Source organism: Aspergillus clavatus, genomic scaffold (assembly GCF_000002715.2).
Source record: "Aspergillus clavatus NRRL 1 1099423829736 genomic scaffold, whole genome shotgun sequence".
Classification (NCBI taxonomy): domain Eukaryota; kingdom Fungi; phylum Ascomycota; class Eurotiomycetes; order Eurotiales; family Aspergillaceae; genus Aspergillus; species Aspergillus clavatus.
This window is the reverse complement of record NW_001517111.1, coordinates 868,825-885,626: the sequence shown is the minus strand read 5'-3', so window position 1 is coordinate 885,626 and position 16,802 is coordinate 868,825. Positions and strand designations below refer to the sequence as shown.

At 55.1% G+C, this 16,802-nt stretch overlaps 9 protein-coding genes across 9 annotated transcripts, besides 9 other annotated features; 4 read left to right on the top strand and 5 right to left on the bottom strand.

Annotated features, from left to right (window-relative positions):
- Positions 1-103: 103 nt before the first annotated feature.
- ACLA_060190 (uncharacterized protein) lies at positions 104-1,299 on the bottom strand (the record flags this gene model as incomplete). Its single annotated transcript, XM_001276777.1, has 2 exons — positions 104-566; positions 623-1,299. 2 exons carry the CDS (start codon positions 1,297-1,299, stop codon positions 104-106), a joined length of 1,140 nt encoding a protein of 379 aa, XP_001276778.1.
- Positions 1,300-2,028: 729 nt separating this feature from the next.
- Positions 2,029-3,729, top strand: ACLA_060180 (putative C6 transcription factor; the record flags this gene model as incomplete). The annotated part of the gene is made up of 1 exon (XM_001276776.1): positions 2,029-3,729. The coding sequence occupies one exon, from the start codon at positions 2,029-2,031 to the stop codon at positions 3,727-3,729; it is 1,701 nt and encodes a 566-aa protein (XP_001276777.1).
- Positions 3,730-3,880: 151 nt separating this feature from the next.
- ACLA_060170 (uncharacterized protein) lies at positions 3,881-4,562 on the bottom strand (the record flags this gene model as incomplete). Its single annotated transcript, XM_001276775.1, has 3 exons — positions 3,881-4,041; positions 4,124-4,228; positions 4,286-4,562. The coding sequence occupies 3 exons, from the start codon at positions 4,560-4,562 to the stop codon at positions 3,881-3,883; spliced, it is 543 nt and encodes a 180-aa protein (XP_001276776.1).
- Positions 4,561-4,586: a microsatellite.
- Positions 4,562-4,586: a microsatellite.
- Positions 4,587-4,670: 84 nt separating this feature from the next.
- Positions 4,671-4,704: a microsatellite.
- Positions 4,705-4,745: 41 nt separating this feature from the next.
- Positions 4,746-4,786: a microsatellite.
- Positions 4,747-4,779: a microsatellite.
- A 502-nt stretch (positions 4,787-5,288) lies between the features above and the next one.
- Positions 5,289-5,326: a microsatellite.
- Positions 5,290-5,324: a microsatellite.
- An 18-nt stretch (positions 5,327-5,344) lies between the features above and the next one.
- ACLA_060160 (GMC family oxidoreductase) lies at positions 5,345-7,033 on the top strand (the record flags this gene model as incomplete). Its single annotated transcript, XM_001276774.1, has 2 exons — positions 5,345-5,566; positions 5,621-7,033. The coding sequence occupies 2 exons, from the start codon at positions 5,345-5,347 to the stop codon at positions 7,031-7,033; spliced, it is 1,635 nt and encodes a 544-aa protein (XP_001276775.1).
- A 49-nt stretch (positions 7,034-7,082) lies between these two features.
- On the bottom strand, positions 7,083-8,938 carry ACLA_060150 (FAD-binding oxidoreductase; the record flags this gene model as incomplete). The annotated part of the gene is made up of 3 exons (XM_001276773.1): positions 7,083-7,386; positions 7,440-7,710; positions 7,771-8,938. The coding sequence occupies 3 exons, from the start codon at positions 8,936-8,938 to the stop codon at positions 7,083-7,085; spliced, it is 1,743 nt and encodes a 580-aa protein (XP_001276774.1).
- A 422-nt stretch (positions 8,939-9,360) lies between these two features.
- On the bottom strand, positions 9,361-10,260 carry ACLA_060140 (UbiA family prenyltransferase; the record flags this gene model as incomplete). Its single annotated transcript, XM_001276772.1, has 1 exon — positions 9,361-10,260. One exon carries the CDS (start codon positions 10,258-10,260, stop codon positions 9,361-9,363), a length of 900 nt encoding a protein of 299 aa, XP_001276773.1.
- Positions 10,261-10,505: 245 nt separating this feature from the next.
- On the top strand, positions 10,506-12,382 carry ACLA_060130 (cytochrome P450; the record flags this gene model as incomplete). The annotated part of the gene is made up of 6 exons (XM_001276771.1): positions 10,506-10,863; positions 10,917-11,099; positions 11,148-11,500; positions 11,553-11,961; positions 12,015-12,116; positions 12,171-12,382. The coding sequence occupies 6 exons, from the start codon at positions 10,506-10,508 to the stop codon at positions 12,380-12,382; spliced, it is 1,617 nt and encodes a 538-aa protein (XP_001276772.1).
- Positions 12,383-12,448: 66 nt separating this feature from the next.
- Positions 12,449-13,705, bottom strand: ACLA_060120 (uncharacterized protein; the record flags this gene model as incomplete). The annotated part of the gene is made up of 4 exons (XM_001276770.1): positions 12,449-12,890; positions 12,952-13,328; positions 13,400-13,504; positions 13,556-13,705. 4 exons carry the CDS (start codon positions 13,703-13,705, stop codon positions 12,449-12,451), a joined length of 1,074 nt encoding a protein of 357 aa, XP_001276771.1.
- A 162-nt stretch (positions 13,706-13,867) lies between these two features.
- Positions 13,868-13,902: a microsatellite.
- Positions 13,869-13,899: a microsatellite.
- Positions 13,903-14,702: 800 nt separating the features above from the next.
- ACLA_060110 (SDR family NAD(P)-dependent oxidoreductase) lies at positions 14,703-15,815 on the top strand (the record flags this gene model as incomplete). The annotated part of the gene is made up of 4 exons (XM_001276769.1): positions 14,703-14,819; positions 14,942-15,220; positions 15,291-15,573; positions 15,643-15,815. The coding sequence occupies 4 exons, from the start codon at positions 14,703-14,705 to the stop codon at positions 15,813-15,815; spliced, it is 852 nt and encodes a 283-aa protein (XP_001276770.1).
- Between the last annotated feature and the right edge of the window lie 987 nt (positions 15,816-16,802).

The following is a 16,802-nucleotide window of genomic DNA, read 5'->3' as shown; positions in this document are numbered from 1 at the left end:
ACGGAGGTGATCGAATACATCTGTATATTCTCGGCTATACGCCCATTTCGATCTATTGACCTTAAATCCATCCAACCGACTACCACCATCCAGTAGTCGTCCTTCACGCAACTTCCTTCTTGTACGCCACAATGTACCGCTGGTCCTTCCATTCAGTCACAGTATACCACTCCTTCTTTGCTTCATTGTAACTGAGGTCTTCATTTCCCGGAGGGAAGTAGCTTGATCCCGTGGCTGCTTCTCCAGGGCTCCAGGTGAAAAGATCACCACCGTTCTTCTGACCGTTGCTCCGTCCCAGGTAAAAGGTGTCATTTCGAGAGAATCCGCCCTGCATGCGGAGGATGTCGACGCAGTATACCCAGGAAGCAGTCACAATCGTGGACTTGGTTTTGCGTAGACGGCGTGTCTGATAGTCCAAGGGGTACTTGACTAGGCGAATGGGAAGGGTGGCATCGTCGGTCTGATACTCGCCGACCAACAGAGTGTCGGGAGAATCCAGGCGATCGAGAGCGACCCAAGAATGGCGAAATTTGGCGTCGGGCTGGAGTTGGGTCCAATTGTAGACTCTATTCGGGTCGTTAGCATCTTGCACGGTCAGTAGCCGGCGACGAGCATCACTCACCTCATCTGCGGAAGCACATATGCATAGTTGGCTGCCGAGTAACCGCCCCCGCTGATCTTCCCAATGCCATCGCCCGATTCCACCTTCCAGATATTATCCATGTCGAACACCCGCAGCCCGTGGTTGGTATCCACCACATAGAGGGTATTCCCATACCACGCGATACCCCCCGCATGGATCGGCACCGATTTGAAGTTGTCCGCGGTGCTAGGTTCGACCAGCATCACATGGCGATACTTATGCGTGGCACGGTCCACAAAGCTCACCCGCACATTGGACCCGCCTTCCTTCTGGTACCAGCTAACAAGCCAGACGTCCTTGTCCTCATACGTGCCGGCGCCCAGGGCATCGCCCGAGCTAGTCATGCCCTGGGGGATCCATTTGGTCGTGGATTCGTCGCCACTATTCCACAGCCAGCGCTCCGACATGGGCGAGGTGACGACGCCCTTCTGCAGGTCGCGATTGGCATCGGCAAGAACCTGGGTCACGGTCACTTTCTTGCCGGCCGCGGTGAAGATCTTGGACAGCGCCGGGAGAAAGCGGTTGTCTGTCTCGTTGAGGGTGAAGTAGGACGGAGACAGGGACTTGGTGTCACCGGTACATGCCCGTGGATCTGCCACCGCAGAGGAAAGGAGGAAGAAGGGAAGCGAAACGGAAATAGCCTGGAGCAGCATCATCCTGGGTGGAAATAGGAGACGCGATTGGAAGTCAGGATGCAGAGTTGGTTCCCATCCGTCAGTTCAGTCCATTGCGTTGCTTTTATAGATGGCAGGGGCGGGCATAGTAGCGCCTCTGCCCCCCCCGAGTCAGCGAACCTATACTCCTATGCCGAATTGTATCAACATCCGAGACTTGGCAGCTGCACGAGTCAATGAGGAGCGCGAGATGAATCAGGTGGAGAAACCAGGGACATTGACCATAGCATTTTCGAAATAGGACACGAATCTCCAGCACATTTCAGTGGTGGAGACATCGGTTGGTCGCAGCGGCAGGAAATTGGTTCGTATTCTTCTGCAAAAATAGTATCAGTTGGTACTTTGGCCATTGCAGATCGGCAAAGAGTGGTATCCTGTGCTTGTATAGCATTTACTCTCATACTATACTATACTACCTTACCTTCGATGTAAGCAATCAAGAAGCGATGAAATGAGATCCTGGAGACTTCTCATTCTGGCCAATCACAGGCCAGCCAGACTCGATTTATGTGTTCGCACGCTGCTGCCTGAGGCAGGGATATTTCGTCCAATCAGATCGACACGATGTCACGATGCTGGGAAAACACCAGACAACTACAGTCCACTACCTATCTCTCTGCTGAGCACGACAAAACAGTCTTGCTTGTTGAGCATTCCCAACCACCGCTGTCGTCATGACATCCTCATGGATGGAATAAACTCGAGCTTGTCATGTCTGATCGGCCACCTCATGGAAATGCGACCGTGTCAAATGCCTCCGTATCTGGGAAGATGCGTCAGAGATCACGACAGGCATGTGGCCCTTGTCGTCAGCGAAAGAGGAAATGCGATGGACAGTTTCCCTGCTCGACCTGTACAGGATACGGATATGATTGCCAGTATATGGATGAACCATCAAAAGCCGCCAAGAGAAGCGCAGATGACGCCGGTCTGCTCCCACTGCCGCCTGCGAAAGAAGCACGGGTGCTGGAGTGGCAAGACACGCATGCCAACCGGGCCCCGGCGATCTCTACTCCTTCCAGTGGAATCTTGGAGCCCTTGAAATTGAGGTACATGGGGCGGCATTCGTCGGTGGCATTCCCGATGACAGTCGGGCTGGAGATGCAGGCGGCCAATCCGCCCCGTCTACACTCCTTTGCCTACAACCCAGGAGTCCGCGCAGAACCGGGCTGTGGGGTGAACTTTGACCTGGCCACCTATATCTCTTGGGACAAGGTGAAGAACCTGATGGACGTTTACTCGTTGACTGTCCACCCGGTGTTTGGCATCCTGGATCTGGAACGACTCTCTCAGCGCGGCGAAGAGCACTGGCACGGAAGGGATCAGGGGCTTGGCTTTGAGGCCCTGATCAGCGGCGTAATCGGGCTGGGATCTCTCTTTTCGGGCTTCCTCGGCGAGGATCAGGAGATGCGGATTGTGCGGCATGCCAAGGAGATCCTAGAGGATGCGTCGATCGGCCGAGTCCCGTCCATCGACAAGATCGCTGGTTGGATCTTGCGTACTGTCTATGTGCGTACGACGAGCCGGCCGCACTCTGCCTGGATGTGTAGTTGCACCACAATGCATCTCGTGGAAGCCGCTGGGTTGCATCAGCCCTTGGATGCGGTCGTGTTGACGACGGGCGATAGTGGTAAGAAGGCGTTGGAGGATATTGCAGAAACGCGAGAGCGCATCGCCCAGATTGCCCAATGTCTGAATATCATCATTGCTTACGACTACGGACGGTCGGTGGTCAACCTCGGCTTGACATGGAAGAGCGGCTTGAGAGATGGGGTGCGGCAAGGGGATTGGACGCCGCAGCTGTTCGACTTGGTCGGGGCTGTGCCTCTGGATCGCCATGCGGACGATGCTGCAAGGCGCAATGAGCTGATGGCCGGTCTTGACAAAGTGGCCCAGACCGTGGTGGAACATGACTTTTTGGTCTTGATCAAGGCCGATCTTGCCTTTTGCCTTTTCCGCCGACTCCGAGTGCTGGAGTGGACATGGCCGCCGGGATCGCTCCATACAATAGTCTCTGTCGGCCTGCTTGCTTTGCCGGCTGCCCGACGACTGATGGTTCAGAATCATCCGTGGTGGAACGTAGTTGGAACGGTCTTTCAATTCATCTGTGTTCTGATCGCCATCGATACCACCGAGAGTCTGGAGACGATTTCGGAAGCGATGGAGACACTGGAGATGATCACGGAACGGTTGAGTACGCATTTGGCGATCGAAGCCCTGCACACGGCTCGACACCTCGTCCGTGCGTCGCTGGAGAAGAAGCACAAAGGCATCTCGATTCTCGAACGGGTCTCGGGGATTTCTGACGGGGCAGAAGGACAGTGGCCGTCATTGGGATCCTTTCTGGAGTCCTTTCAGCAGACGCCTTCGATGGATATGGACTTTCTTCTCGGCATGGACTTGTTACTATGATGACCACTGACAATCCCACCGGCAGAAGAGAGCACCTGCGACCGTGGAGGTCGATCGTAAAGTGAACGGGGCAGAGGGCATGATCCGTGTCATTCAGGGTTACCATCGCATTTGATCTAATATACAGTCCCTCCAACAACTCCCAGACGCCTTAAAACATCTTGTCGAAAATGTTCTTGTCCCGATCCAGCTCATCCGCCTCCTTCCGCAGCACATCTGCTCGGAATTTCCTAAACGCGGTCTCGATCCGCTTCCTCCGCTCGGGGTCTGCTGTGATGCTGCGACTTCCACTGGCTGCTCCGGCGAAGAAGCCTAGGTGACGCGGTAGAGTCAGTATCGTCGATCTGTAAGATATCGTATCGTTGGTTGCTGATCGTAGACCAGGACGACGTACCCAGCTCTCCGCCCAAAAAGAGTCCACCTGCGCCGGCAAAGAAATACGTCGCGAAATCACCGAATGTCGTTGGTTTTAGCAGCGGCGTGATATCGGGAATGGTTTCTGCTTCCATGAGTATTGCACCTCAGTTCTAAACTGACGAAGGGATGTTGTGGGTACCTGTCCGACCATCGGCAAACACCACCTGTGTTGGCTTCTCCTGCGCTCGGAAGGCCTCGAAGAATGCCTTGCGCGTGCTGCGCAGTCGGAAAGCGACATAGAGACCGAGACCGATGCCCACTGCGGAACCGACAGTGGTCCAGAGCGAGACTTTGGAGGCGGCACTTTTCAAGACGTCGCGGTCTGCGGGCTGCAGGTCACTCTGCATGTGCTGGTCGGCGAGCCGCACGATCTCATCATTGCGGCGGTTGCGGGCGGCCGTGAAGGATTCAGGCATGATGATGATGATGATGATGATGATTGTTGAATAGATACAGATAGAGTGGTAGTAATTAGATTATAGAGGATGAGATGATCAACCAGTGTAGGGAGGAGGCTCTGGATGGGGATATTTATGGGGGATATTTATGGGGGATATTGGCCTGGGAGTAGATGACGTCAACGGAGAAGAGTGGATCAGGAAGAAGAAGAAGAAGAAGAAGAAGAAGAAGAAGGAAAAGAGAATGATCGAAAGGAGACTGTGCTATAGATCTCTCTTAGATATTGCTATTTGGTCTACAATATATACTATGTAATATATCACTTTTCTCACAGTAAGTAGGCTGGATAGGCTGCCACCAGTCTACCGTACCTACATACCTCTCCGGATACGATCAATAGAGACCTCTTCACCCTCTTCACTAAGAAACACATCCCCTTGTGTGGCTTCATCTAGTCGGATAGGCTCTACTAATTCACTTCTCCACGACGATCGCCTGGATCTCACGTACATCAATCGCCATGATTGATTGTCTCGAGTATCTAGGATGCCTGACGGAAGTCGACAGGGATACAGAAAGAGGCAAGCCAGCAGTCAATCAGTGGCCATCCTCTGTCGATGTGCAAGTAAGCAAGCCATAACGATGTGGTGCTAACCAGGGTATACTCGGATCGGTCCTCTTTCGTCCCTTGACAGGATACATTTCATCTACAGCGTCCATCCTCTCTCATAAATCCATCCTAATCACCATCATCACCACCACCACCACCATCACCATCATCTTCTCACTAACTATCATCATGAGCTCAACTACTCTCCCCTCATCCGCCGACTATCTGATCATCGGTGGAGGCACTGCCGGCTTGGTCGTCGCTAACCGACTCTCAGAGGATCCTAATCTTCGGGTCGTCGTCCTCGAGAGTGGCCCCGATCGGACAACCGATGCTCAGGTGCAGAATCCAGCGACATGGGCCACCCTGGGTGGTTCGGACCTGGACTGGAAGATGAAGATTGTTCCACAGGTCGGTATCTATCTCTTTCAAGCCACGGTACATGCAAATCACTGATCCATACAGCCTGGGCTCAACAATCGGACCCAGGAGCATCCGGCGGGCAAAGTGCTGGGGGGATCGTCGGCCATCAACGGACTGTTCTTCGTTCCTCCGTCTCCCGCAGGAATCAACGCTTGGGCAAAACTGGGAAATCCGGGGTGGACGTGGGAATCATTTGTGCCGTATCTACAGAAGACATACTCGCTGGTTCCTCAGGGGACGACCGAGGTCGACCTGACCCAGAAGACTCAGCAGGAGCCCGCCAGGGGTCCCATCCAAGTCACCTATCCAGCCCTGGCCGACCAAGACAACGGTCGTCTTATCCAAGCATGGAATGATGCCTTCCAAGCACAAGGGTATGAATTTACCGGTGACTTTCTGGCACAAGAAAAATCCGTGGGCACTCGTCCCTACACCGCGACGATCCACCCCCAGTCTGGGCTGCGCAGTGCAGCAGATACGGCGTACACCAGCACCATCGCCGACCGCGAGAATCTGACAATCGTGACCGAGGCGACCGTGCAAAAGATCCTGTTTGATGCCACCTCCGAGCCTGTAGCGGCCACCGGGGTGGAAGTCGCGTGGAATGGAGAGGTGACCACCATCCAGGCCCGTAAGGAAGTCATTCTGGCAGCCGGCGCATTCCATAGCCCGAAGCTGCTGGAGCTCTCGGGTATTGGCGAGAGGAACCGTCTGAGTGCATTAGGAATTCCCGTCTTGGTAGACCAACCAGGAGTGGGAGAGAACCTACAGAACCACCCGATGGCCGTCCTGCCACTGCCTCTCAAAGAACATCCCGATCTCGAAGCCCTCACGCCGGGTATCCAGGGAATGGCTTTCACCCGTCTTGACACCCAGGAACTGGAGACCCTCTTCGCGCAACACGCGAAATCCGGAACCCAGTCTGAGCAAGTGCTCCAGTCCATTCTGGCCGATCCCAATGAAGCCTCTGCATTTTCCATACTCGGCGTCATGCCCGGGAATGTCGCGTTACTGGCGGTGATCCCAAGCTTCCCCTTCTCCCGCGGCAGCATCCACGTCCCCTCCCCTGATCCCGACGCGATGCCGGTGATCGACGCTGGGGTTTTCACCCATGATGTGGATATCGAGATTTTGGCGCGCCATGTGCGGCAGTTGCAGCAGGTGATTGCCACGCCTCCTCTCGAACCGTATCTCCAATCTGGCCCCCCCGGTGATGTCGAGACCATCAAGCCGTTGCTCCGCGAGGCGATGGCACTGACCGCCAATCACATCTGTGGCACTGCAGCCATGCTGCCGCGTGAGGCCGGAGGCGTGGTGGACCAGGAGCTGAAGGTATACGGGACGAAGAATGTACGGGTGGTCGACGCCAGTGTGTTCCCTCTGATCACGCATGCCAATCCAATGGCGACGGTGTATGCCGTGGCGGAACGGGCGGCAGATCTGATTCGCAAATAGGAGCTTTTTTTTTTTTTTTTTTATCGAGCAAATATTGATTAACTGACTACTATACAGTATGTACGCTACTTGCTACCGGACACAAATGTCCATCCTGCTGCTCTATCCACCGCTCGCTCCCCACGGCGGTGCGCCCGTAGAAGACGTGTTCAGGATCGTACTTGTCCTTGACAGCCGTGAGCCGCTCGTAGTTCCGGCCGTAGAACACCCACTGCCAGTCCGGTTGGTTGAAATCTCCCTCATTGAGATACGCGCCTCCCCCAGGGCTCAGCGCGGCCAGTCGTGGGACCAGCTCGTTGGTCACCAACGCTTGATTCTCAAGATCGAGTGTGCGATTGGTGTAGGAATACGGTCTGTTCTTGCGTCAGTCTCCTACAAGGGCGGGATTATGCATAAAACCACGTACACTCCCAGGGTGAATGAGATGGCTGCATCGCGCCAAATCGGATTCACGGCGTTCCGGGGCGGAGGCGTGCGAGACACATTCACCGACACACCGGAAATCGCGGCCCCTGTATGCACTATCGCCTGCAGGGCTGAGAGGATAGAACGCGAACTCGCAGCCAAATCTGAGCGCGAGATGAGCCGGCCGCCGATCTGATACTCGGTGATGTTACTGGCGGGGTTCATTGTCTCGTAGCTCTGGTAGAAGGTGGGGAATTCATCAATCTCGTATGCTTACAGAGCACGTCAGTAAGTCGACCTTGATACAGCCTTGCAGTAGAGGATACACGTACAGTAGGACAGATTGTATCGCTGCAGTAGCTGCAACGTCGGCGCTAGCCCGGCCTGCAGCTGGGACAGACTACCCCCCGGCAGGGTGACAGGGGCCAAGCTAAAGGTCGAGTCGGAGATCAGCCAGATCGCCGCTGCTCCTGCATCGAGCAGAGGCAGCAGAGAGATCATGAAGGTGTGCACTACCTCCCAGAAGTGCTGTGAAGAGCCTCGCTTACCGGAAAAGGCGAGTCTGGCCGTCGACGTTCGCAGGTCGGGATACACCTTGACGGTGGCGCTCAACACCACTGCATAGGTGCCGCCCCCTCCGCCAGACAGAGCCCAATAGAGATCCGAATTCAGTGTTGGTGACGCCGTCACAACATCCCCGGCGGCCGTCATGACTTCCCACTCCAGGACCTGATCCGCAGCGAGCCCGAACTTGGACGCCAGTTGGCCATGACCCCCTCCTTGGGCATAGCCACCCACTACGCCCACGCTGGGACAGTTCCCCGTCACCAGAACCTTCCCCTGGGCGTGCGCTGCCTTCATGGCCTCGAAGCCCTGAACTCCAGCCCCCAACTGCAGAGCGGGGCCGGTGTATGTGGGTGACGCGTACTGGGGCCGATACGCGGTGTGCTTGAGATGATGCATCCAGAGGGCCACAGCACCAGCGCCGGTCGATTTGCCAAGATAGTCATGGCCCGTGTTGCGAATCACCAGGCGGATATTGTGGGTTCGGGTGAATTGCAGCGTTTGCCGCACATCCTCGGGGTCTGTGACATTGACTGCATACTGCACCAGCGAGCCTACCGTACAGGTGCTATCGGGGCCCAGAAATGGATCACAGGAGAAATTGGCGAACCAGGCGGCCATGGGGGAGGAGGGGGTGCTGTAGTGGACAGAGGGCAACGGCCAGACATCTTGCAGTTGGCTGCATGCCGAGGCATCATAGGCTGCAAAGGGACCGTCACGGTGGCAGACACTCCCCAGAGGAACAGTGGCGATCAGCTTGCCGCCGAGAGAAGAATTGAATGCACTCCACTCGGAGGGGGAGGGCCAGCAGGGATCCGTAGGAAAACAGCGACAGGACGAGTCGGCGCTGTTGGGGTTGTTGGTGATAGCATGGGCTGGATGCAGGAAGAAGGGCAAGAGCGAGAGACCCAGAGCCAGCGGATAAGCGACAGCCATGTTGGAAGATGCTGAATGGAGGGAAATGAAAGGTGTCCTGGTCCCAAGGAGTCCGACTTGCCCTCCCTCCTCCCCTAGTCGGTTTATAAGTGTGGATGGAGAACAAAGGATCGTGAACCATGAAGCTAATTTGCGACGCTTGCTATTGTACCAGAGACTAGCATACGAGTGTTCCCATTCTTCTCCTCTCAGGTTTACTAATTTCAATTGCTTATTGGCAGGGAAAAGGGCCGATGGTCGAATCACACCCGAGTGCAAGGGCCATGATCAGCCTCCAGAATGTCACTAATGCTGCATGTCCCCCTCTTTTGCTTTTCATTTTTTGCTTTCATCCAGTCTCAGATCTCTTCAGGAATCGTCCCATAACGAACCTTCAGAACCAGACTAGCTCTCATGCCATCCCTCGCTAATGCAGTGCAACATCACTTCATTTCTCCTGACAGCCACGGCAGCGAATACAGCACGACCTGCCACACGCACCACCATTTCCACGCCCAAGCGTCGTTGCGGCCCTGCAACACTCGAAGTCCCACCCACAGTCCCATGGTCATTGGCACGAGCGATGGTCCCCAGGATAATTGCCAGAACCATGCACCGATGACGCTCCAGAAGAGGACGAATCCCGCAATCAGCCGGCGCGATAGTCGCTCCCCCAGGACCAACGGCCATGTCTTCCGGCCTCGGCTCCGGTCGCCCGCCTGGTCCTTGAGATCCTGTACTTGCATCGTCGTGAGAATCACGGCCCCTATCAAGCCAATCCACTGGTATCCGCGATCGGAGAGCTGGTGGGTGGTGGCGCCCACGGCGATACGCAGCGAGCTCGACAGATACAATCCGTAGGCCGCGGCGATGATGAGATCCCGCACCAGCTCGTCGCCTCCCTGCAGATCATTGTAGAGCCAAGTCAAGAGGAGGATGAGGGCGCCCTCCCTCCCCACTCCCAGGAGGGAGCTGATTGTCCACACGGTCGGAATGGCGATGAGCATCAGCCGTCTAGTGGCGTCTTGAGTGATCCGCTTCCTGGGCAGCGGACGCCACGGTTTGTTGATCCTATCTTCCTCCTGTGACTGCGGCAGCCGCTGGTTGGCCAGATCAAACACGAAGATATTCGCCCAATTGAATAGGATCATCTGCGGCAGCCCTTGGAGGAGGAGACTGGCGGCCGTTGGACGATGGAGACAGTCCGTTAGCACGGGCGCCGCTAGTGCTGCCAGCAGGCCAAACCCGCTGTTGGGGAGCACGAAAGTCGCAAAATTGCTTTCGGTGAAATGCCAGATTAGCGCTGGCAATTGCGCCAGAGAGGGCCAGGTATCGTCGGACATTATGGCTGCATGCGATGCCTGCTAGACTAGAGGGTTTCCGTTTTTTACGTCTCCTCTTGAAAAGAGAGCGATTGGGGTCGATCGCCCTTCTTATACCATCATCATGATAGACCAACGCGGGGATTATTTGGAGGATTTATTGTTCTATCGGTCAGTCTCCGTCCGACAACCGCTATCTACACTCCCCAGGTACACTGCCGCCATAGGGACTTGTCGTTGAGGCTGCTTGGACTCCTCCCACCAACATGAGCCCTCTTGCGTATATCTTGTTTGGAGGGACAATCGGCCTGGGAATGCATCATGGTCTCTTCATCCATGGCGAATGGCATATCCAAGCTCCCTTGATTGTCCTTTATCATTTTACCTGCTTCTCTGTCCTGTTGATGACCATCAGTCATGCCGAATGGTTGATCGGGGGTTATCTTCTCTCCCTCTACACTAGCATTGCCGTCTACCGGCTCTTCTATCATCGATTGAATTCCTTTTCTGGCCCGGTGCTGGCGCGGACGACCAAGCTATGGCATGTGTGGAAAGCACGCCATCGCCAGAACCATCTCGTCTTGCTTGATCTCTACCAGAGATATGGGGAAGTCGTGCGAACCGGTCTGTTCTTGTCTCTTCTCCAAGTGCATTCAACTCTGATGCAATCGACGTAGGTCCCAGCGAGGTCACCGTCTTCCATCCAGACGTCTTCATGGCCATTGATGGACCAACGAACAAATGCGTCAAGTCGGAATGGTACGATCTGTTGCATCCCGACCGCGCACTGGTGACGGTGCGAGTCAAGGAAGTGCATTCGGCACGCCGTCGGCAGTGGAATCGAGGATTCTCCTCCAAGGGTTAGTGTTCTCCTGTGCGTGATGATGGACGAGTAGCTCATGGACAAGCCCTCGATCAATACTCGGAGCGAATCCTCGCCTTCATCGACCAGCTGGACCACTGCATCGAGAAAGACATTGCCGCTGGCCGTGTCTCCGAGGCCACCGACTTGTTCTACTGGCTGGGATTCGACCGCATGGGCGACTTCATCTTCAGTCGAACCTTTGACATGCTCTCCCGACAGGCATGGCATCATATCATTCTCCTGTTGCAGCGGGCGCTGTCGATCCTGGGCCCCCTCAGCCCGGTCCCATGGCTGATCCATATCGCTTTCAAGCTCTTCCCGCGGGTTTGGGTCCTGCGCGACTGGTTTAACATGATGACCTGGTGCGAGGCCCAGATGCGCAAGCGCATGCAGGTTGTCTTGCCTATTGGTTGTCCTGCAAAACCAAAGCTAACTAACCTCGACGTAGATGCCCGACGATCCCACCAAGGTTCCCGACGTCGCCCACTACCTCATCCAGGACGCCAACGACAGCCCCCAGGACAAAGGCTGGCTCACTGGCGATAGCATCCTGGCCATCGTGGCCGGTAGCGAGCCTACGGCTGCCGTTCTCGTGGGCGTCTTTACCGAACTAGCCAGGCATCCCCAGCATGCGGAGACGATCCGGCGGGAGATGCAGCAGCTCGATATCCGCGACGCTCGGGCTCTCGCACAGCATTGTCCGCATCTCGACGCGGTGATCTTCGAGGCGCTACGACTCTATCCAGCCCTGCCGACCGGGGGAAACCGCAAGACGTTGCAGGAGGGCACGACGATCGGAGGCACGTTTATTCCTCCCGAGACGACGATAGTGGCGCCGCGGTTCGTCATTTCCAGAAGTGAGTCTTCCTGGTTCTGTGGGAGAGCCGACAGTCTCCTGATAAAGACATAGGAGAGGACTGCTTTGAGCAAGCCGATCAGTTCATTCCGGAACGCTGGACGACGCGACCAGAAATGGTCCGCAATCGCGCAGCCTTTGCCCCATTTGGAACAGGTAGATCATTCCATCGATCGTGATCACCCTGGACAAGCCGCTGACTGTGATAAGGCCACCATAGCTGTCTAGGCCGAGCGCTGGCCATGAACGACATGCGTCTGGTGACGGCACGACTGGTGCAAAAGTACAACTTCCGCTTCCCACCCGGCGACAAGGGCGAGGCTGTCTTGCGGGATCTGAGGGATCAGTTCACCTCGAACCCGGGTCGGTTGCGATTGATCTTTGAAGTACGGAAGAAGAGGAACCCGAGTGACTCGGATTAGAATAAATACGTGTTTTTAATTCTTTTTATCATGGCTTCATTATATATTACTACTGGACGGTGGGGGCTATCCTGCCTGAACCGAAATCTCCCGCTTCATCTGGATCGCATTCGGTTGCATATTCCGCACCAGCTCATTCGTGTCATCGCTCTGCTGCGTGCTATTCCTGGACCCAGAAACAACCTTGGCGTAGTACCCGGCCGACCAGCCCAGCTCCGGGTCGCCGTACCTGTGCTGCATCCCACTCGGCCGGCGGGTGGGATCGCTGCCGATGGTACGTTCGGCGGCGCGCAGGTTGGGACGATTGGGGTTGAACCGCTTGGAGGGGAAGAGCGGTTCGATGTAGCGGCGAAACAGTGGAGCCAGGGCCGGCAGACTGGCGATTATCATGCTCAGCCAGAGCTCGAGGAAGCTGACGAGGGCGATGAGCGAGAGGCCGTAGACAAAGTCGCTGTTAACATCGGGATCGAGGGTGATGATGAGGCGCCAGATCATGACGGCTACGACACTGGGAAACTGTTAGCGAGAGTATTGGCGAGGAAGGAGGAGGGGGGGATGGCTCAGCGGACATTAATCCCATGCCGAACATGGCGCCGATGGTGACCTTGTTACGGATTGCCATGTGTAGTTTCCAGAGCGCCGGGACGGGCAGCAGCGCGATGATGGTGTCCAGGACGATGTTTAAGACAATCGACAGGATCTCCTGGAGTGTGAGCGAGCGACAGCCGCCACCGGGTACGGGATCCCAGCCGTAGGAGATGGGGTGACACTGGGTGAGGAAGATGGGGAGAAAAGCAACAAAATAGGCGCCGACGAGGCCGCTGACGATCCAGACGAGGATGCGGATGGGTTTGTAGGCGCGAAAGAGCGTGGTGTAGAGGGCTAGCATGGATAGTTTGCAGCAGACAGTGCCCACGAGCCAGGTCATCCCCGACGCGATGATGAGCTATGCTTCGCTCTTAGCGATCTCGACGAGAGTGGATGGAGAGACATCGGAACGGCCAGATAGATAGATACCTTGTATTGCACTCCGATTTCCTCATCGGACAGTTCGTTCGTATGCGAACCCAGACCGTTGGCAATGGCCCACCAGGCCAATGCCGCCATGGTACAGGCGCTGACCTACTCCGTCTTAGTAGCCAATCGATATGGTAGAGACGCCGAAGCACGAACATATGCTACTAAGATAGCGTAATCACTCAGTTGGAAGCCCTTGCGAGTGATGTGGATGGCCCATAGGCGTAGGGCCATGACGAGGGTGGTGACGCCAGTGAAGACGATCATCCAGATGGCCAGACTCATTCCAGAGAGACTGGCAGCCATTCTGGTCCGAGAGGCTCACAGCACATCGACAACAGAAAGGCCCAGAAGGGGGGGGGGAGGGGGGATTGATGGTGAGCGAGGTGTTGAGAAGGCTGCAGAAGAGGCGGTTCCAGGGCTGAAGGATTCCTCATTGAAATAAGCACAGCAGAGAACGAGAAAAAGGGAGGAGCAGGAGGAGGAGGAGGAGGAGGAGGGGGCGAAGTCAGCCGTGTCTGCAGCACAGATCCATGTGCATGAGATGGTGGTGAGAAGTCTAGTCTATCTAGTTAACTAGTTGTTGCAGAACTGGCAGCGTGTTTGTTTAGGTGCAGCGATCAGCGCTGGTGGAAATGGCTGACTGCATGAAGGAGTATGCAGTCCAACGAGGGCTTGATACTTGATAGGGGACAGGAGAGCCCGGACTCGGGTATAACATGCTTATTATATCCGGATAGAATGATTTAATCTCGAGTCTGGCCCATGATGAGCGAAGTCGATGGCGTCTGGCTCTATCTACCCTTTCTCTGCAGATGTTTTGGACAAACAATGGGCAAGGAGGGCTGCATATCAGATGGACGATCATTCGTAAACTGTCTCAGTCTTGTCATCATTGATTTGCAGGGAGTTATTTCATACGATTCAGACGAGTTGATCAATTCCTCAATTATATTCCTCTACGCCGTAGTCAAGTCACCTGTTAGGCCATTCTTTGTTCCCTGTCGCTGTTCCACGAATCAGTCCGTGAGCCCTGGAGCCTGCTTGACTTTCTTTGTCTGCGCCCCGGAGCTAAACAATTGCCATCTAATGGCTTAAGCGGGATTCTGGATGATAAATCGACTTTCGTCTGGCTGTCCAAGACTCCAAGTACTAGATTAGTAGATTGCCCCCCCCCCCCGTACTTTGGCCGTGCTGATATACATCCTCCGCATACTCCGTGCTGTCTGCCACCCATCCTCCCACTTCTGGCACGGTCGCCATCACGAGAATCGCTTCTTCTCTACTCACTAACACCTTCATCATGCAGCCTCCTCTTCCTTCGGTGACTGCCACCTGGCATAACCAGTCCTATGAGGCGATCTCGCCTACACGGCCCGAGCTCAGCGCTCAAGGCAAGACGGTGATCATTATCGGCGCTGTACGATCCCGCGGTTCTAATGAACTTATTTCCCCATTGTTCTTTGTTCCTGTCAAACTTTATATCCATCTTTAAATCTGTACGACTGGCTGACCTCAACTTCAATGTTTTCCCCCTCTTAGGGTTCGGGAATCGGTCGCGCCACAGCTGTCTCGTTTGCCCGTGCGGGAGCCAGTAAACTCGTCCTCATCGGGCGCAATGAAACCAGATTGGTCGAAACGCAACAGTCGCTCGCCTGCTCGAGTTCGATCCATGCGATCAGCATCACCGATGAGGCTGCCTTAAGCGAGGTGGCCACCAGCGTCGGTCCCTGGGACGTTCTCATCCTCGCGGCGGGCTATCTCTCCGACCCAGCGTCCATCCGCACCTCGTCTACCGATGACTGGTGGCAGAGCTTCGAAGTCTGTTTCTCTTCTTTCTTTGTCCTTTATGCTGTATAGGGATTCTGGTCATTAAATTGATGGTGCACAGACCAACGTGAAAGGGCCCATGATCGCATCCAAGGTGTTTCTTCCGACCGCCCACGCGACCAACGCCGCCATCGTCGCTTTGACTTCCGCCGTCGTGTTTCCCACCCAAATGCTCGTCGGGTTGTCGGCGTATGTGTCCTCGAAGCTGGCTCTCCTCAAGTTCGTGGAGTTCCTGGCTGCGGAAAACCCCAATCTGTTCGCGGTCTCTGTACAACCCGGCATGGTGGAGACGGACATCTTCAGGAAGTCGGGGGCGAATGCCAGCTTAGTCCCTGTGGATCAGGGTGGGTGATCCACTGTACTTGTTTAGTTGTTCAGGAGAAGCTCTGATGCATTGAACTGACGATGTATAGTCGACCTTCCTGCCGACTTTCTGGTCTGGTTGACCAGCCCCGAGGCCACATTCTTGAACGGTCGTCAAGTATGGTCCAACTGGGACGTGGAGGAGCTCAAGAAGAAGGCCGAGGAGATCCAGTCGGGGTCATTGTTGACGGCAGGGATCTACGGCTGGCCTTTCCAGCCTTGATGTGATGGTTTGGATGATGTTAATGTCGAGCTAATGGAAGCGGATGACCTGATGGATGATGATGATGGCGGGTTGGTATCACCCATATTTATTTTCTTGATGTTCGCCTGCGCTGAATTGCCATCTATGGATACGAGCGTCACCGAGTATATACATCGTAGAAGCAAGAAAAGCCATGATTGACGAGATCCAAGGCAACCCTTGACTGCGGTATATTCTTGATTAAGAACCATGATCAATGCACACTTGGACATACCCTCTTGTCGGCTCAGACTTCACAGCCACCAAAGCGTTCCATGTTACACAAAGCCATCTGGAATTTGGAAGAACTTGCCCGATGCCAGGGGTACTGCACAGACCTGCACAGAGGTTTTGGAATAATTCCCACATCTCACGTCAGATCAAAGGGGGATATCAACTATAGGATGGGATGGGATGGGATACGGAATGCCCGATAGAACGAGTCGCCTCTGTCCCTGGCGAAAATGAGATTAGACCCTTGCACTGTGCTGGAGCAAAGTTGAGGAGCAAAGCCACTGCGTGATAGCACCCTTGGTTAACCAGCGGTGTCTCCGGATATCGGAGAAGCCGCTGCAGGGCTGAGTCGGTCTCCTGGAGGACTACCTACTCTGTTCGCTCTGGATGCCCGATGTGCGGCCGGGAATCATTCCAGAAATGTTGGACCCGAACGCCCTTGCACGGCGGAGTTGCCGAGACTGACAGTGTTCGATCATTCCATGAAGCAAGGGGGAACCAAATGACAAGAGGATCTCCGAGTGGTCTGCACCTACACGTGTATGCCTTGAGTAACATCCAAAGATGGACCCCGTTCATGAAAGGAGAAGCGGTGAAACGGATGATATCAATCATCTGATCATTGGGGGACTGCATCTGCCAGTCCACCCACGTTGAAAAGTAATACTTCTCCCTGGGGACATCGTGCTCCCCTCTGAAACAAGCAGGCTGCCGGAAATCGAGAATGCTAGG